We start from the raw sequence: 17,596 nt of genomic DNA, 5'->3' as shown, positions 1-17,596 counted from the left end.
ACTGTCAAATTCATTTAAGAAGTTTATATTAACAGTATACTAAATGCACAAACTTATTTATTATAACAGTCTCAGCATGTCAGCTTATAGACTTTTTTTTTTTGAATGATTCAACTTATAGACTTAGATATAAATAATAAGGTGGTTAAATATAACCACTAACAAAACCCTAGATTTACGACATTAATTTAGTCAAGTTAAGACATGTAAAAATACATATAAACTTTAAAAAATTATTGTTTATCAAAAGTCTTACTCAAGTAGCTAGATTTCACCTGCAGAAAATATCAACCTTCAGCTTATATATGCATGCAGATCAAATTATCTAACTAATTTCCACCATTATTTTCTCGAGAAACTTCATGAAATACTGCAGGTTGCAGTTCAAATGCAATGTCATAAAGCCAGGTGTCTTTCCAAGAGATATCATTCTAAAAATATGCCTTCAAATTAATAATAAAAACTTCTCGGATTTGATTGTTGAGTTGTTTTTGATTTGATAGTTTGCAATCATTCTTTTTCTCTTTAATTAACACTCTATTATTGTGAAAAATATGAATGTTTAATAAACCCTTAACCGACTGCTACGTAGAGCATATGTTTTCAAATAAATTAAATTATCCAAGAAAATAAATTAATAATTCATATGGATCATAACAATCCACAAGATTGTGGCAAGGACCATAGCTAGTCCAAATCTGGCATAGGCAATTGCATGTTTTATAAACCCTAAAAGATACTAACCATCACTACAGCAAAATGTAGTGGCGTTTTTAGCGGCGTTTGGAAAGTAAACGTCGCAAAATTTAAACATATAGCGGCGTTTACAATCCAAACGCCACAAAATGATACTTTAGCGGCGTTTCTTAAACAAACGCCGCTATAGAGTAGTACTATAGCGGCATTTTTATATAAACGCCGCAATAGGTACATATGTAATGACGTTTTTCAACAAACGCCACAACAGAGTAGTACTTTAGCGGCGTTTTTATACAAACTCTGCAATAGGTCCATCTATAGTGGCGTTTTTTTTCTAACAAATGCCGCAAAAGATTTATACTTTAACGGCGTTTTTATAAAAATGCCACAATAGAGTTCTTCTATAGTGGCTTTTTTTCTAATAAACGCTGCAACAAATTAGAACTTTAGCGGCGTTTTTACACAAACGTCGCAAAAAATATGTACTTTAGCAGCGTTTTTTAGAAAACGCCGCTATAAAATGATAAAAGGTGGCGTTTGTGTCAACAAACGCCGTAATATTTGATAATTTTAAATGTTCAAATCCCTTTCCCCTTTTGCATCTGTTCCCACGATCCCATTTTCCTCTTACCCATCTCTGTCGAACATAGTATCTGCTATTCACTTATGAAATCCTTTCTTTCTCGCCATTAGATCTATTTTTCAAATCCCTTTCCCATTTTTCATCTTTTCCATCCACGCAAAACTGGTGTTGCTCGTCGCCGGTTGAAGCTGGTGAGGCCTCCAACGTGTCGCTATCAACGCTCGACTCTCTAATTTGAGGTGCGAATAGTATCTGCTTTCACCTTTTTCATCTTTTTTTCTCGTTGTTTAGCTCTGAAAATGCCATTTAAAAGCTTTGTTCGGGAGATTAGAAAGACATCAAAGGAAAAATTAGGGACGAGACATAAGCTTCGACGGGGTCAAGCCCATATTATTCCTGAAGTTTCTCTCTCTTCTTCACCTGGTTCTTCACCTGTACAAATCGAGCACCGTCAATGGGAAAAATTGCCACCGGAATTACTCGTAGATATAATCCAAAGAGTGGAATCAAGGGAACAATGTTGGCCTGGAAGGAGAGATGTGGTTGCTTGTGCTTCAGTTTGTCGCTCATGGAGGGAAATTACAAAACACATTGTTAAGACACCTGAACATTGTGGATTCTTAACTTTTCCAATCTCTTTAAAGCAAGTAAATTTTAATTCTTTTTTCGCCCTTTATTTTTGAAAAACAAAATCGGTTTTTTTAGTGTTTTGTGTGTTGTTTTAAGCCTGGGCCAAGGGATACGCCGATTAAATTCTTTATTAGAAGGGATAGCTCAAGTTCAACATTTCGATTGTATATGGGTCTCAGTCACGTAATTTTTTCTTCTTGAAAATGTGTTTTTTTTGTTCTTTAAACTATCGGTTTTAACCTGTTAATTTGTTCATAAGTGATACTTATTTGTATGTTACGAAATATCCAAAAATCATGAAAATACAGAAGGCACTATGGGTCTGGAGCTTGATTGTGGACAATATAACATCTTTATTGTGTGTATCATGGTCATTCTCTATATCTTGTTTGCCTATGATGTCTGCAAACTGGTAAGTATTTATTACAGAGTTTTGATTTATTCCTTTTATTTTTCTCCTCTATTTGTATGTCTCAACGTTCTTAATTATCATATTCGGATGTCAAATTGGATCTATCGTCACTGATATCTTTGCTTACGTTGATTTTGCCAGTAAATCCTAGTTTGTTTATTTAACGGCATTTGCTTTAGCTTATTTTGTGAACCTGGTGGCTAATTTTCTTGAATTCCTTGAAAATTCGATGTAATTGTTTACTGGAGAAAAGCTAATTTAAAGTATTTCTGATTATAGTACATTTTATTCTTGTTCGAGTGAATTTTGATTTGTAAAATTGAAGGAATGATATTTACTTGCTGAGTGTGTCAAATGTGTCCTAGATTTGATTGAAATTATCTACATAAGAGGTTTAAATCTGATATTTTATTCTTGTTTGAGTGAATTTTGATTCGTAGGATGATGATGGAGGAACTGTAAGTGATGACATTGAGAATCTAAGAGGCACAGGGTTTCCAGGGGTTGGTATGTTTTGGTTAAAAGTGCTTGTTTGATTGCTATGTAATTTCATTTGTACAAAATTTCATCCTTTTTTTTTCTCAATTCTGTTATGATTTCCATTGATATACAGCTTCCGTAAGTAATGTTCCTCCAAGGGAACAAGCCAAGTGGAAACGCAAGTAAGATCAACTTACATGATTTGTTTTCCTTTTACTAATATTAGCTTTAAAAAACTGAGAAAGATAAAAAGTTGATGGTTTTTGCCACCTTGATTAGGACAATTGTTATACTTGCATTGACTTTTCTTACAAGTTCACAAGCAATACTTATTGTCTGGTCGAAGATAGCTGAGAAGTATTAGTATAATGTTACCACAGCGAACTTTATGGTGAGTAGAATAGTCATCTTGTGTTATGACTTGACATGGTGCCAATAGGATTGACCTTATAATGTTATTTTGGGAAACAGGTGGAGACTTTGAAATGTGCCTTGTCACTTGCAGCGTTGGCAAGAATATGGAAAAGTGAAGGTGTTACAGATGATAACAGGTAAATCTTACTTGCGATTGCTTATGTCTAATTTTTTCTATTAACATGGAGATGATGAACACACATTTTTCCTTTATTATTGAACCAGGTTGAGTACAACCCTCGATGATGTTATTGTTTATCCTATTCCTGCCTTACTTTATCTTGTCAAGAATTTGCTACAGGTGGATTTTGATTTTTGGTTTCCTTGTGAGTAACTATATCTTGGTCTTATTTTTCAAAATGTAATTGTATGTTCTTTTCAATTTTATGTTTGCAGTATTACATCTTTTCCTATGTTGACGCACCGGGTTATCAAATATTGAAGAATCTGAATATTATCAGTACTGGTGTTTTGTATCGTATCATCCTTAAGAAAAAGTAAGATGCTTACAACCACGCACGTCGATGTTTTCCATAATAGGATTTGATAGATAAAATCTGCTGATTGTTCAGTATAACGTAAGATATAATGGATTTTCATATAAACTGATGATTTATTTGGATATGAAACTAGAGATCGGGTTTGCATTGCCATGGATGGGGCCTTTTCAAGTGGCATGCCAATTGGAGTAAGACCTCATGAAGCAAAATATATGTGCAAGAAATGACAGGACGATACTAGCTCTGCATCATTGTTTTCCTATATAAACTGGATTTATCTCTTTGAATTTAAGCGCCTCATTGTGACAAAGAGTTTTGAAGAATGTGTAAGATTAGAAGCAAAATATCTTAGATATTATTGTTTATTATAGTTAATAATGTTGAACTACATTATATTTTACGTTAATGTAAACTTTGATTTATTATTATGGATTTCATTTTTCTTGTTATGGATTTTAAGTTTGTTGTTATGGATGTCAAGTTTATTGGAAAATGCTACAGGTTAAATTTGGGTAATAAAAGAGTAGAAAATAACATTTGACAAATTAGTTTTAATTTGCAAAATCAATTTCTTTTAGCTATAGAGAGGTAATTAGCGTCGTTTGTATCTTAAAACGCCGCTATAGATATGACCTTTTGCGGCGTTTGTTCTAAAAAATGCCGCTATATACCAGATCTTTTGCGGTGTTTGTGGGAAAAACATCGCTAAATCTCAAGACCTATTGCGGCGTTTGTGGAAAAAACGCCGCTAAATCTCAACACCTATTGCGACGTTTGTGGGGAAAATGCTGCTAAATCTCAACACCTATTGCGGCATTTGTGGGAAAAACGCCGCTAAATCTCAACACCTATTGCGGCGTTTGTTGGAAAAACGCCGGTAAATATCAACACCTATTGCGGCGTTTGTCCAACAAACGCCGCTATATATCGTTACCTATTGCGGCATTTTTTTTTACCAAACGCCGCGAACTTTAGCGACGCTATTTTCAGCAGCGCTTTTTGCGGCATTTGTCATAGCGCCGCAGGTGTTTTTTGCGGCGCTTAAAAACGCCGTTATAGGTAAAAAACGCCGCAAATATACAGTTTTGCTGTAGTGCATGCATGTATGCTACGAGAGCAAAATATAGAAATATTTATATATAATTTAAGTTTCTTTTGGTTCAGTTATTACCGTATAAAAACATAATTATTATAAACTTTAATATAATTTTAAGCCTTTTAGATAGTCTATTTAATTCGATATTATTTCAGTCAACTTAAAACATCGACGGATGATTTGTCGGGAAAACCTTGTGCAGGCAATAAACCTTGAATTCCACACTATTTCATATACAATTAAATACTGCATTTTTTGTGTGTCGTCTTTTTCGAGTTGATCGTCTAAATTTTAAGCTCAAAATACTAATAAATTTATCAAATAATAACTTTAGTTGAAGGATATGAATGGATATTGTTATCGAGGATTGAAGTTTAGGTAGGTTACCCATGATTAAAACAAATACTAAAATAAAAAATATATTGACATTCATGCATTAGAAAATTATTTTACGTAATGATGGTGAGAAAAATATTTTATCGTTCTAACGTTATTACATGGTGAGAAAAACATTGCACAAATAAAGTGCTCTCTGTAGTAAAGGAATCGTTATTATTCTTTGAGAACCCGAGTTCGAGCACTTAGATGTCAAAGGTGTGAATGTTCAATATCGAGAGGTTGAGAGTATTGAGAAAACAGTAGAATATAGATTGGTTTATTGATACTATGAATGTATATATGAGTACAAGATTAGTTCTCCTTGTATACTGCTGCTCTTAACTGCTAATACAACCACCTTAACTGAACAACTAACCAAAACTAACTTGCTAACAACCTTAGCTGTTATAACAGCTTCAACTTCAGAAAGCTTCTAAGTGTACTGCTAATGTACACACTACATTAGTTGATTTAGCACGCTAACATTCCCTCTACTACTTCTTCTTCTTCTCTTCTCACCTTGAACACAGTATTACATTAAGTTCTAAAAACTAATTACAACTAATTTCTAACATTCAACCTTCTTGATAAAAAGATGAACATTTGAATCGAAAGTGCGGATGCTTTCTTCCGTTCACTTGAATCGAAAGTGCCGATACTTCCTTTCGTTCTTCAATCGAAAGTGTTGATGCTTCCTTCCGTTCACTTGAATCGAAAGTGTCGATGCTTTCTTTCGTTCTTCTTATTCATCTTCATTTCTTTCTTCTTCATTGCTCTTTCAATTATACAAGACCAGAAAAAAAATTAATACTACGCTACACCATTTATCCATCAGGAAAATTCCATTGCTCTGCCTATTACTGAATACATCATTAAGCATTCATGGCTTCTTCCAAAAGAAAATATCCATAAGCAAAAAGAAAAGCATTTTGTTTAACCAGAGCCGCCCACCAAACTTAGCCCTCTAAAACGAGCCCTAAAACCTAAAGATTTAAACACCAGTGAAGCCAAATCCCCCAGCCTCTCTAGTGGTAGCATCCAAATCCTCAACTTCCAAAACATCGGGTATAATGATCTCAATAATCAACTGGGCAATTCTATCACCCACTTTCACTTCAACGTCAACATCCGAATAGTTGAACAAAATCACCCCAAGGGGTCCCCTGTAATCTGCATCGATTACTCCAGCTCCCACGTCGATGGAATGCTTCCAAGCCAAACCAGACCTTGGTGCAATGCGACCATAGGTCCCTTCAGGTACTGAAATGCTTAGTTCAGTAGGAATCAATGTTTTTCCTCTAGCAGGCACTTTGGTATCCGTTGCACTTGACAGATCGTAGCCTGCGGCAAGAGCAGAGCCTCTAGACGGCAAAACATCTTTTTCTGAGAGTCTTTTTACTTTCAAGAGCGTGACTGAACCTTGGATAACTTCATGTACTCTGTTTTGACTGAGTTTTTGTACTTTAGGGGATGACTCTTTGATTTCAGGGCTGTTGTTAATCATATCTGATTGGGCCATCGCGAGAGATCTTGAGAACGAATAAAAAAGAAACAAATGATTCCAACAAACTGGTTTAGTTTTTGTATACAGACAGCCTTCCATTTTAAGCGGCGCTGGAAACGGAAGCCGGCGGAAACAGAGGAGGAGGATGCAACGGACAAACAACAAGGTTAGGACCGTTTAGCGAATGATACCATATTGAGAAAAAAGTAGAATATAGACTGGTTTATTGATACTATGAATGTATATATATGTACAAGATTAGTGCTCCTTATATACTACTACTCTTAGCTGCTAATACAACCACCTTAAATGAACAACTAATCAAAACTAACTTGCTAACAACCTTAGCTGTTATAACAACTTCAACTTTAGGAAGCTTCTAAGTGTACTGCTAATGTACACACTACATTAGTTGATTTAGCATGCTAACAGGGAGTTATCTATAAGCAGTTATTGTCTTATATATTGCATATTGAAAAATGTATATGCTGAAAGAATAGACTGAATTCATTGATGAACACACTTGCTAATACACTGTTTTTATAGCTCACAAACCAAGTCTGTTAAGCTAACAAATCTGCTAACAAGCTAACAGCTTTATGGAGCCAAAGCTAACCAATTACTACTAACTATAATAGAGTACAAGCAAGTACACAACAAGTTCTAATTTCTAACATTCTCCATACTTTCTCAACCTTCTTGATGAAAAGATGAACACTTTAATCGAAAGTGTGACGCCTCCTTCTGTTCAACTTGAATCGAAAGGGTCGATGCTTCATTCCGTTCGACTTGAATCGAAAGTGCCGATGCTTCTTTCCGTTCGTCTGGAATCGAAAGTGCCAATGCTTCATTCCGTTCGACTTGAATCAAAAGTGTCGATGCTTCCTTCCGTTCACTTGAATCGAAAGTTCCGATGTTTCCTTTCGTTCTTCTTATTCACCTTCATTTCTTTCTTCTTCATCCTCTTATACAAGGATCCTTGACATACTTTTTTTCCCTAATCAAGAGTTAAGCTACACGAATATATTTTTTCTCCTGTTTGAGCTAACAAAGCCCACATGTTTCAGAATAGTAACAACTAGATATCACGAAAAAGAAAAATAAATTAATACTACGCTACACCATTTACCCATCAGGAACATTCCATTACCTTTCCAATTATACAAGACCAGAAAAGAAGATCCAGAGGAAGTGTCTTCCGGTTTCAGAATCAATTATAAGAGGATGGCGTTCCAAATCGGTTGCGGAAATCATCAATTCCTTTCTCAAATGACTTTGAAAGTTCAGAAATGGAAGTTTTGCAAACATGAGATGCAGTGGCTTGGGCATCTGCCATGAATTCTGCATATGAGGCTTTTATTGCTTTATGGCTGCTATCAATCTTTTTCGATATCTTCTTGTATTCTTTTTCAGCTTCCTCCATTACTTGTTGGCATGTTTATGTCAGGATCTTGAAGCGCTTTTGGAGGCGAGAGTGAGAGGCGTCGAGATCCTTGAGAAACCCAGAGTGAGAGCGATCGATGAGGTTCTGCTTCATATCCTCCAACCGAGAAGATGTAAATTCCTTAAGATCGGAAATGGTGGTTAGAGTTTTGTTGTTAGACGGTGAGGACTGAAGATTGAAGAAAGCGGAAGTTGAATTAGAATGGGAGGCGTTAGCCATATTACTCTTCCTTTTGTTGAAAATGGTTGATTTGGGTGGAGACTGGGTTTCCTCTGGCGTAGTAGATGCCATTGGCGATGGCCATCTTCGAGATCTTCTCCTCTACATTTTTGTTCATGATAACTCCATGCAGCGGAAGAAAAACAAAGTCAGGACCGTTTGGCGAATGATACCATATTGAAAAATGTATATGCTGAAAGAATATAATGAATTCATTGATGAACACACTTGCTAATACACTGTTTTTATAGCTCACAAACCAAGTCTGTTAAGCTAACAAATCCACTAATAAACTAACAACTTTGTGGCGCCAAAGCTAACCAACTATTACTAACTATACTAGAGTATAAGCAAGTACACATCAAGCTCTAATTTCTAACACTTAGATGTTAAAAGTGTAAATGTTCAATATCGAGAGGTTGAGAGTTATCTATAAGCAGTTACTGTCTTATATATTGCAAATCTTACTCATGGTGATTAAATAATGTTTGACCAAAAGATTGTCGTTTTATATTTGTGGAGACCTTTTGGTACTTTTGTTTTTATATTTTAAAGTCGGTAAGATTTTCTGTTTAAAAAAATATTATTTGATTAAATAAATTACATTTATATACTATTATTTACATTAAATTTGGACCACACAAAGCCAATGAGAAATTTTGCCTAATTTCTATTTTGTTGACAAAATGTTCCGCTTTATTTATTTTATTTATTAATAATGTTGTGTGAATACGGTTACGTATTTACCACAGCTAAGAGGAGCCGAGACATTAGCCAAATACTTGTTCAAGCCGCCACGACTTTTTTCTTTTAATAAAAAAATAAAATAACAGGAAAAAAATACTAAAGAGTTAATTGTAATATTCACCCCTAAATTATATTATTTCACATCTATCTATATATTTTCTATTTACTTAGAAAATGTAAACTAGAACATGATATGTAGCATTTTTTTATTGGATGTTGGGACAAAAAATATTCGTCCTAAATGAAAAACAAATCGTAGATTATATATCATTTTTGTCTATATTAATCCTAAAACTTGTCAATTTTCCGATTTTGGTTTATAAATTTAAAGTAATAATCCTTTTGATGACATAACATTATGAGAACGTGTCAACTCATCACCTAGAAGAGAAATATATATTTAAAAATTTTCAATCGATGATGTGAAATAATCTTAGAATATTGTATCGTCATAAAGAGTAAAAAAATCAAATTTACGAACCAAGTCATAAAAGTTATCAAAATTTGGAATTAATGCGAGCGAGGAAAAGATTTTAAGGACTAAATTAAAAAAATATCAAATTTAGAGACTCTAAATGGTGTCCAATGATTTCCTATCAGTACCTGTTTGATTTGATGTAAAGGGTTGACGAAAATAGGAACCAATAATGGAACATAAAACTCTACCCTATGGATCGTTTTTTTATGCATTTCTCAATTAATGATGAGTTGATAATTGAAGAGAGGACCTACCCTTAGCTTTACTCACAAATAATTAAATTAATTAGTTGACATTTGTCACCTCTTAAACTCTCTAATCTCAAGAAGAGGAAAAAAGAATGGGCAATTGCCTTTACACATCCCTTTCTTAGTTTCACTTCCATCACTTCATTTTTGACTTGGAAAACCATTGCTTCAAAGATTGAAAATGCAAGTTAAACTTTTCAAAAATTTCATTATCAATATTCAATTATTATTATTAGGCAAAAGTACACAAATGATCATGGATTATATATATAGTGTTATTTTGTTGAGTCATCCTTAAAAGTTATAAAATAATAACATGAATATTCATATATTTTAAACTCCCCGTGCTATTAGAAAATTGTTGGTCTCTGAGCTAGACTATAAGGGTGCGTTTGGTTCGCGGAATGTAAGATTACCAGTGGGAATGTAAGATCACCAGGGAATAAGATTACTAGGAATGTTGTATTTTGTGTTTGGTTGACTTAGCAGGAATATAAGATTACCATGTTTGGTTAAAAGAATAAAAGATTATTGGAATGTATATTTGATCAAATTGTCCTTATTATATATTTTTTTTAACAAGTTGGAAAATATTTATATATTTTCTTTAAAAAATTTAAATTCATAAAATTTATATAATTTTTTTACAAAATTGAAAATATAAAAAGGTTTAATGAAATGGTAAAATTTTATTTTAACCCTTGAACTTTATATAAAATTTTAATTATAGAATTTTTTTTTGTAAATATAAAATAGTTTAAGAATAAATTTGTAATTTAACCTTCGTAGAATTTTTATTATTCAATGACAGAATAATGATATTTTTAAAAGAAAAAAATTTTAAGGACATTTTAGTCCAAAACGCCGGTAATCTAACAATACCTAAGAAAAGGGAGGTAATGACATTCCCGGTAATATACCCAAAAAATCCACTATTGGTAATCTTACATTACTGGGAATGAGATTCTCGGGCTAACCAAACAGGGGAATATGGATTTCATTCCCATGGGAATCCCACATTCCCCCATCCAAACATCCCATAAGTTAACATGTTGAATGTATATGATTCTAAAACTATTTGAGTTTTACTTTATGGATAGAGTCTCCATTTATATTGTGTCGTCAAGTCAATGCTTGAAATATTATGTTGTCGAATTAATGATTGAAAGCAATGATGGTGCTTGTAAACATAATTAAAATATGATTTTTATCATATATCAACCAATATGTTAACATCTAACTCAAACGACCATCAATCTTTTAACGAACAATAACAAGTTTAGAACATATAAATAGCAAAACCCTATAATTCGGGGACCATTTGTGTACATTACCCTTATTATTATTATTATAAGGGTAAACTACACCAAATACCACTGAACTTTAGGCGTTCATTGAAATTTCAATTTTGCCAATTATAACATTGAAATTTGATTTTCATTTCAATTATGCTAGCAGGCCGTTAAATCATTAATAGCCATGCCAAAACGACGTAGTTTTGGTGAGGAGTCTACGTCGACAGCCGTCAGTCAAGTCATTATGTCGTTAACTATGTAAGTGGTATAATTGAAACGAAAATGAAAGTTAAGTGTTGAAAGTTCAATAATAAACGAGACAACGCCTAAAGTTCGGTGATATCTGATGTAGTTCTTTACTCCTCCTATAATTATTGTCACGGCGCCGAATAACATAAATTCTTAGTTGTAACATGTGCAAAATACTAAAAGGCATTAATTGGGAGAATGGGTGGATTGAAATTGGATCACATCCACTGTTTGAACAAGAGGCTGCAAAGGCAAAGAGTCGTATGATGGTGGCATTTGGGCACATGAAAAATTGTGACAAATCTCTCTACGAAACCAGGGTTGAATTAAACAGTGGAAAATTCAACACAGCTCATTAATCACTAAAGCTAAAAATGACATGTGGGGGACCTAAAACGATGCATGAATAGCAACAATTTTGAATCCACATAGCATGGCTCCTTTCTGTGTGCATCATAGTATGAATCAAACAGCGGCTTTTCACATTTATACTGTTCAACTTTCCCCCTCTCTATATCACGTTCATGCACTTCGTTCCAAATTGTTACAAAAAGTAGAAGCAGGCAAAGGGAGAATGTACCTTCAGACAAGAATTGGCCTAAGAAACACAAGGAAATGAATCAGTTCCTGTTGTTCTTTTCCATTGAATTCAAAATTGTAAATTGCATGAGATTGGATCACTTTGGAAATGAAATGAGTACACAGTCCAAATTTTTATGCCCTTCAATGTCACTTTCCACTTCAATGTATTTGAATTTTTATGCCCTTTGGAACCGTTCTCAATTTCGGCTCATAAATTTACTTAACAATCTCTAAAATCCTCAAAAAATAAAAAATATATATCAATAGGGTACGGATTGTATTTCATTTCTGATTTTAAGAAAATTTATTAAGTGATTTTAACGGTCTAGAATTTTATTTTTATCTGTCTTGAAAGTATAAAAATTAACCTATGATTCAGAGATCTGATACTATTAATGTTATATTTTTTCTTATATTTTGTTTGGAATTGTTTAATATGACTATTGAAGGAAAAGTTAGGGTACATGCACCAGCCATTTAACGTTATCGATTTCCTCTGTATCTACATAATGTTAAACCAATGAGGTATCATTATAAATCTCTACGTATAAAAATACTTGATGAGTTCACAGCTGTTTAGAAACTCCGAACAGAAGAATATACGATATTCACTCCATATCTACGTATCCAGCTTAGGAGATACCATTAGGTAAAATAAAATTTCAAAGCACCCTTCTAATTATTATTATTTGTTTTAAGGGTAAAGTACACAAATGATCCCCAACTATTAGTGTCTATTTTGTTGAGTACCCCAACTATTAAAATAGTCACCCGATTATTCATATGTTAAAAACTCGTCATTCTCTATTAAAATATGACGACCGTCTGATTTGAACGTTGAAAATAAAGGGTAAAGTAAAAAATGATCTCTTAACTATAAGGCACTTCTTTTGTTGAGCTCTCTGACTATTAAATGTTACAAAATGATCACCTAATTATTCATATATTACAAACTCATCATTTTTGTTAAAAAGTTGATGATCATTTAAGTTGAACGTTAACCTACTGACTAATTAGTGTGAGTTTATTTAAGTTGTCCCGATCAAGACCCTATTGGTTGTTCGTCGAGATTCGTCGCCATTCTCTGTAGAGGGCGTCGCGAAGCCTCGTCGGAATCCTAAGGCCCGATATTATTTTTTATCGATTTCCGGTCGCATCAGACGTCTGTTCGTCTCACCTTCACCACCATTGAACTCCTCGTCCAGTCTCGATTAGAACCCAACCAATGGCTCGCCTCATCGTTACCATTTTCTCTGTCGTCGACGTGCGTAAGCTTCGAATTATTTTTTGGTTAATTTATTCGTTCTTTTTTATTGATTTTTGGGTTGTAATTGCGTTGAAAGGATGAGTTGCAACCCGAGGAGTAATCGATCGGCCAAAACCGACCTTGTCACCTCCGTACACATCATCATGCGTGTCTCTTGCGCGTGGTGCTTCACAGCCGGTCGAAATTTCTGGAAACTGAGTCACCGAGTCAACTTACTGAGTTGAACCACCCGAACCGGTTTGTTTTTTAGTCGAGTAAAGCCTTTAAAGCCTTTGAGCATAACCTTTTAAGCTTCTAAGTCGAGCCGTTGACTATTAATCTGACTAGAGTTAACTTGGACTTTGAATAGGGTTGGCTTTGACAAAAAAAAATCAATTTTTTCGAAAAGTCATATTTTATGTTTTTCGACATCCTGAATCTGAATCCAAAGTTCATTTTTCCAAATTCAAACTCGATAAGCTATTTTTTAGCATTTTAATGTCTCATTCGAATAGTTTTCCTAATTAAGTTTCGTTTCTGTCGTAAATTTTTTGCTATGTACCCAAGATATTATGAAACATGGAATTCAAGTGCGAGAGGGATCTAATGAAGTTTATTTGGTTGACCGATGTGCACAAAAATTGAGGTAATATATTACTACTATTTGCATGCTTTACGGAACACATTGATATTAGTTATTACATGAATGAATTTTATTGGACAATTTTGTATAGTTAATTATTGTTGGACTCGAACTGAATTCAGTAAAAGTTTAGTAAATTGTATAACACTCGAGGAACTCACATAAGAAATTGGAAGACCGTTAAAAAGGGAAATTTCAAGTTCAGTGATTAATCAGTAAATCAATTGACCTCAAGATCCGTAATAACTAAAATAACCCCTGATAATCAATTTTTACCTCCGAAGTGGAAAAGCATACCTAGAGTTATTTTCCTACGCAAACGCCTGAAGACTAAACCAACCAAGGTATCAATTACGTCTGAATGGATCGAAATGGTTGAATTATATGATAAGACTGAATCGAAAGATAATAACTAGAATTATCCGAGTACTGAAATGACTCAAATACCCTAATGATCTGGTTTAAGGAAATGTTTTTAGACAAGTTTTGAAAGTACCAGTGAAGCATTAAATATTTTAACGACCCCTAAAGGTTATGGAGACGGCCCAAGTACGTCAGTCATCTTGGAGATTGTTGCAATATATAAATAAAACAAATACCATCGGAATACGTACAGTTCCTCAAGATCCGTTCAACGATGGTTCTGAAGATGATCAGTTCTAGTAGTGCTGTCAGTATTAAAGTGTGAATATTCTTGAAGTGTATCGATTTGAGTGGTTGATAGGTATCGCAGTACTGGGTTTTGTTCAACTGGAGTTGACCCAATATCCTGATAAATAGACATGAATATTGAATACCGTAAATCATTGTTTCACCCTTATTGGATTAAGTTGCTAAGAATCCACTAGAAATCAAAATATCTGAAATACCCCTGATATCCTAAATAATGGAATCGCTATAGTTATATATGAAATCTTAAATTATTTTGATGTAAATGTTCCTAAAAACTTTCTAATACACTTGAAATCCTAGATGGTCCTGAAGCATAAATATCTGAATATATGTTTATATCTGTTAGCAATTAAACCATTTTAATAGGGACCTCGATTATGAAATCCGATCAATTTTGCGTAAGTTCATATTTTATATTCTTGATAATTTTCAAACGCCTTCGAAAAATATATGGATCCTCTAGTGTGTTCCCTATTGACAAATATGTTTTCTCTGATTTATATAAATTATGGTTTTTGATATCTGGTTTCTGACACAAGGTAAAATTAGCTCATAATTTATGATATTATTGTATGCTATCTGATATGCTTTTTGGGGTACTGTTTGGGTAGGTGTCTGGAGACTCTGAGGTTCAACTAGCTGGTAAATCCTTTCTGTTCTATCATTCATATTGGACTCCTAGATCCTAGGGGTCTAGGGTAAGTCCTTATGGATGTATGTTTTGGGGTACTGTATTTGGTGTACGATTGGAGGGAAACTCGGTATTTTAAATAAAAACTTAACTTCTAATTTCTGTGTTTTGATATTACTAATTCTATATGAAACTGTTTTATTGAGGTATTGATTGGGTAGGATTCTGGAGTCTCTGAGGTTCAGCTAGCTGATAAATCCTTTATGTTATGACCATTCATATTGACTCCTAGATCCTAGAGGTCTAGGGTAAGTCTTTATGGATGATGTCTTGGGGAATTTCACATGGAGTATTCAGATGGAGGGTACTACAGTTATTTTAAAACATGTTTTACCAAAAAATACTATTGTTTTAAACTTGATTACATTTTATTATGGTTTTGAAGGAACACACTAGACGTCTGTTTCAATCTCTGAACTTGGTCTTCTGAATGTTTCCTCTGAAATATAAGCTATTTGTCTGTTACCTAAAGAAATATCAGTGGAACCTCAGCTCATCATAAAAAACTGTTGATGCTTGAATCAATGAGAAAATTTTTATGCTTGTCATTTATTTGCATGTCCTTCAGCATCACCTGGTAGTTTTGTATTATTGAGCTCCCCAAAGTTCACTCTTTTACTCACCATTTCAGGTTAAAAAATCGATCCAGTGCAACTATCGACTTCAATAATGGTAGTTCATTCAGCTTGGCTTGCAAAGTATGGTACAAGCGTAAGTAGGTCACATTTGATTTTTATATTGAGTCTAGAACTTGTATGATTTTAATTTTGTTTGTAATATATGAATGGTTTTCTGAACTTGTATTTTATTTATAAATTGTTTTATTATTTTACATGTTTTAACAAAAAATTTAAGTTTTTCCTGGATTTTTATTGTGGGTCGCTCCGGTGGCCCTAATGTGACACCTCGGATCGGGTCACCCGTACGGTATGAGGGTGTTACAAGGACATTCTTAAATTATGAGGTTGAGATTGTAAATTGATAATTATACTTTAAAATATTTTCAATTGAATTTCAAAAGTTTTAATATCTTATCAAATAGGCCCTTCAATCGATTTAAATGATAAACATTAGCTTAGATCTAATGTAAAATGCACTTAAAATATATTAATCCAATTTTATATATGTGTATCTATTGTATGAACTTATATTTTGAAAAATGAAATATATATATTACTCCTAAAACTTAATAGCATTATCTTAAAAATAATATATATATATATATATATATTATTAATCTGGGTAAGTACAAGGCATTATCCATTTAAATATGATTCTCAACCATTTGAAATTAAACACTCACACCCCTGACATTCTTAGTGCTCGAACTTGAAACTTTTAGAAATAATAATGTCGTTGTCGTCTTTCGGTTGGGCCCAGAATTGAGCTTCGACTTGAATAATTGGGTTAGAGTCGCCATTGATCATTTTAAAACGATATTTAGGTAGATCGGACACCATCTTACCTGATCTGCGTTTTACCGAAAATATGTCGGGTTCGGGAGTCGATTACGGTCAAGGAAGTATTAGCACCCTTGAACCGTCCTTTCGGTACCAATTAATTTGTTGGTTGTCCTAATTGAAAAAATTGAAATTTAAATTCAAATTTAAAAATTCAATTCGAATAATTACTTTGATTGGTTGGGAAATTTTCTAAAAAGAGGCCCAAAAATGTTAGATAAAAAAATAGTAAATAAGTATTAAATAATTCCAAGAAAACAAAAAAAAATAATAATAATAAATAAATAAATATAATACTAAAATAATAAATCAAAGGAACAAAAAGAAAATAAATAAAAAAGTCAAAACGAAAAAAAGAATTGAATAAAAATTAAAGAGAGGAAAAAAAATAAAAATAGGGAAATGAAAATAAAAAAAGAATAAGTGAAAAGAAGAATAAAAAATATAATAATAATAAAAACAAATAAATAGAGATAAATAAAATGATAGAATAAAAAATTAATGAAAATAAAAAACCAAAATAAAAATTATGAAAAAAGGGTTAAATATTAAAAAATAAAAATGAAAAAGTTATGAAAATAAATCTTAACAAAAAGAAAAGGAAAAAAATAATAAATAAAAAAGGGATCAAATGAAAAAATATAAATTCGAAATCCAAATTAAAACATTGGAAATTAAATTCAATGGTCAAAATATAAAAGATATAGCTTACAAGGACCGTTAGTGTAATTGATCCGTGCGAAAAATCACACAAATGTCCCCTACTGAAACTACATCGTTTCACTAGCAATATATAAGGCCCATATGAGAGGGCTAAAACACTAAACTCTCTCATTTTGCTCTTTTCACTCTCTCTCTCTACCAAAGAGAGAAACTTTTATTCTCTCATCTCTCTCTAGCCTTCCCCACCGATGGGAAGCTGGCCA

The 17,596-nt window shown here is 33.1% G+C and overlaps 1 protein-coding gene and 1 long non-coding RNA gene across 2 annotated transcripts; one reads left to right on the top strand and one right to left on the bottom strand.

The window, feature by feature from the left end:
• Positions 1-2,740: 2,740 nt before the first annotated feature.
• On the top strand, positions 2,741-3,504 carry LOC120159117. Its single transcript, XR_005519323.1, has 5 exons — positions 2,741-2,831; positions 2,938-2,986; positions 3,084-3,195; positions 3,276-3,355; positions 3,444-3,504. It is a non-coding gene; the product is annotated as an uncharacterized LOC120159117 (long non-coding RNA).
• A 2,679-nt stretch (positions 3,505-6,183) lies between these two features.
• On the bottom strand, positions 6,184-6,736 carry LOC120159100 (deoxyuridine 5'-triphosphate nucleotidohydrolase-like). The gene has a single exon (XM_039169768.1). It carries the CDS (start codon positions 6,709-6,711, stop codon positions 6,184-6,186), a length of 528 nt encoding a protein of 175 aa, XP_039025699.1. The 5' UTR covers positions 6,712-6,736.
• Between the last annotated feature and the right edge of the window lie 10,860 nt (positions 6,737-17,596).

This window comes from Hibiscus syriacus, unplaced genomic scaffold (assembly GCF_006381635.1).
Source record: "Hibiscus syriacus cultivar Baekdansim isolate YM2019G1 unplaced genomic scaffold, ASM638163v2 tig00111342_pilon, whole genome shotgun sequence".
NCBI lineage: Eukaryota > Viridiplantae > Streptophyta > Magnoliopsida > Malvales > Malvaceae > Hibiscus > Hibiscus syriacus.
This window is presented reverse-complemented; position numbering and strand designations above follow the sequence as displayed.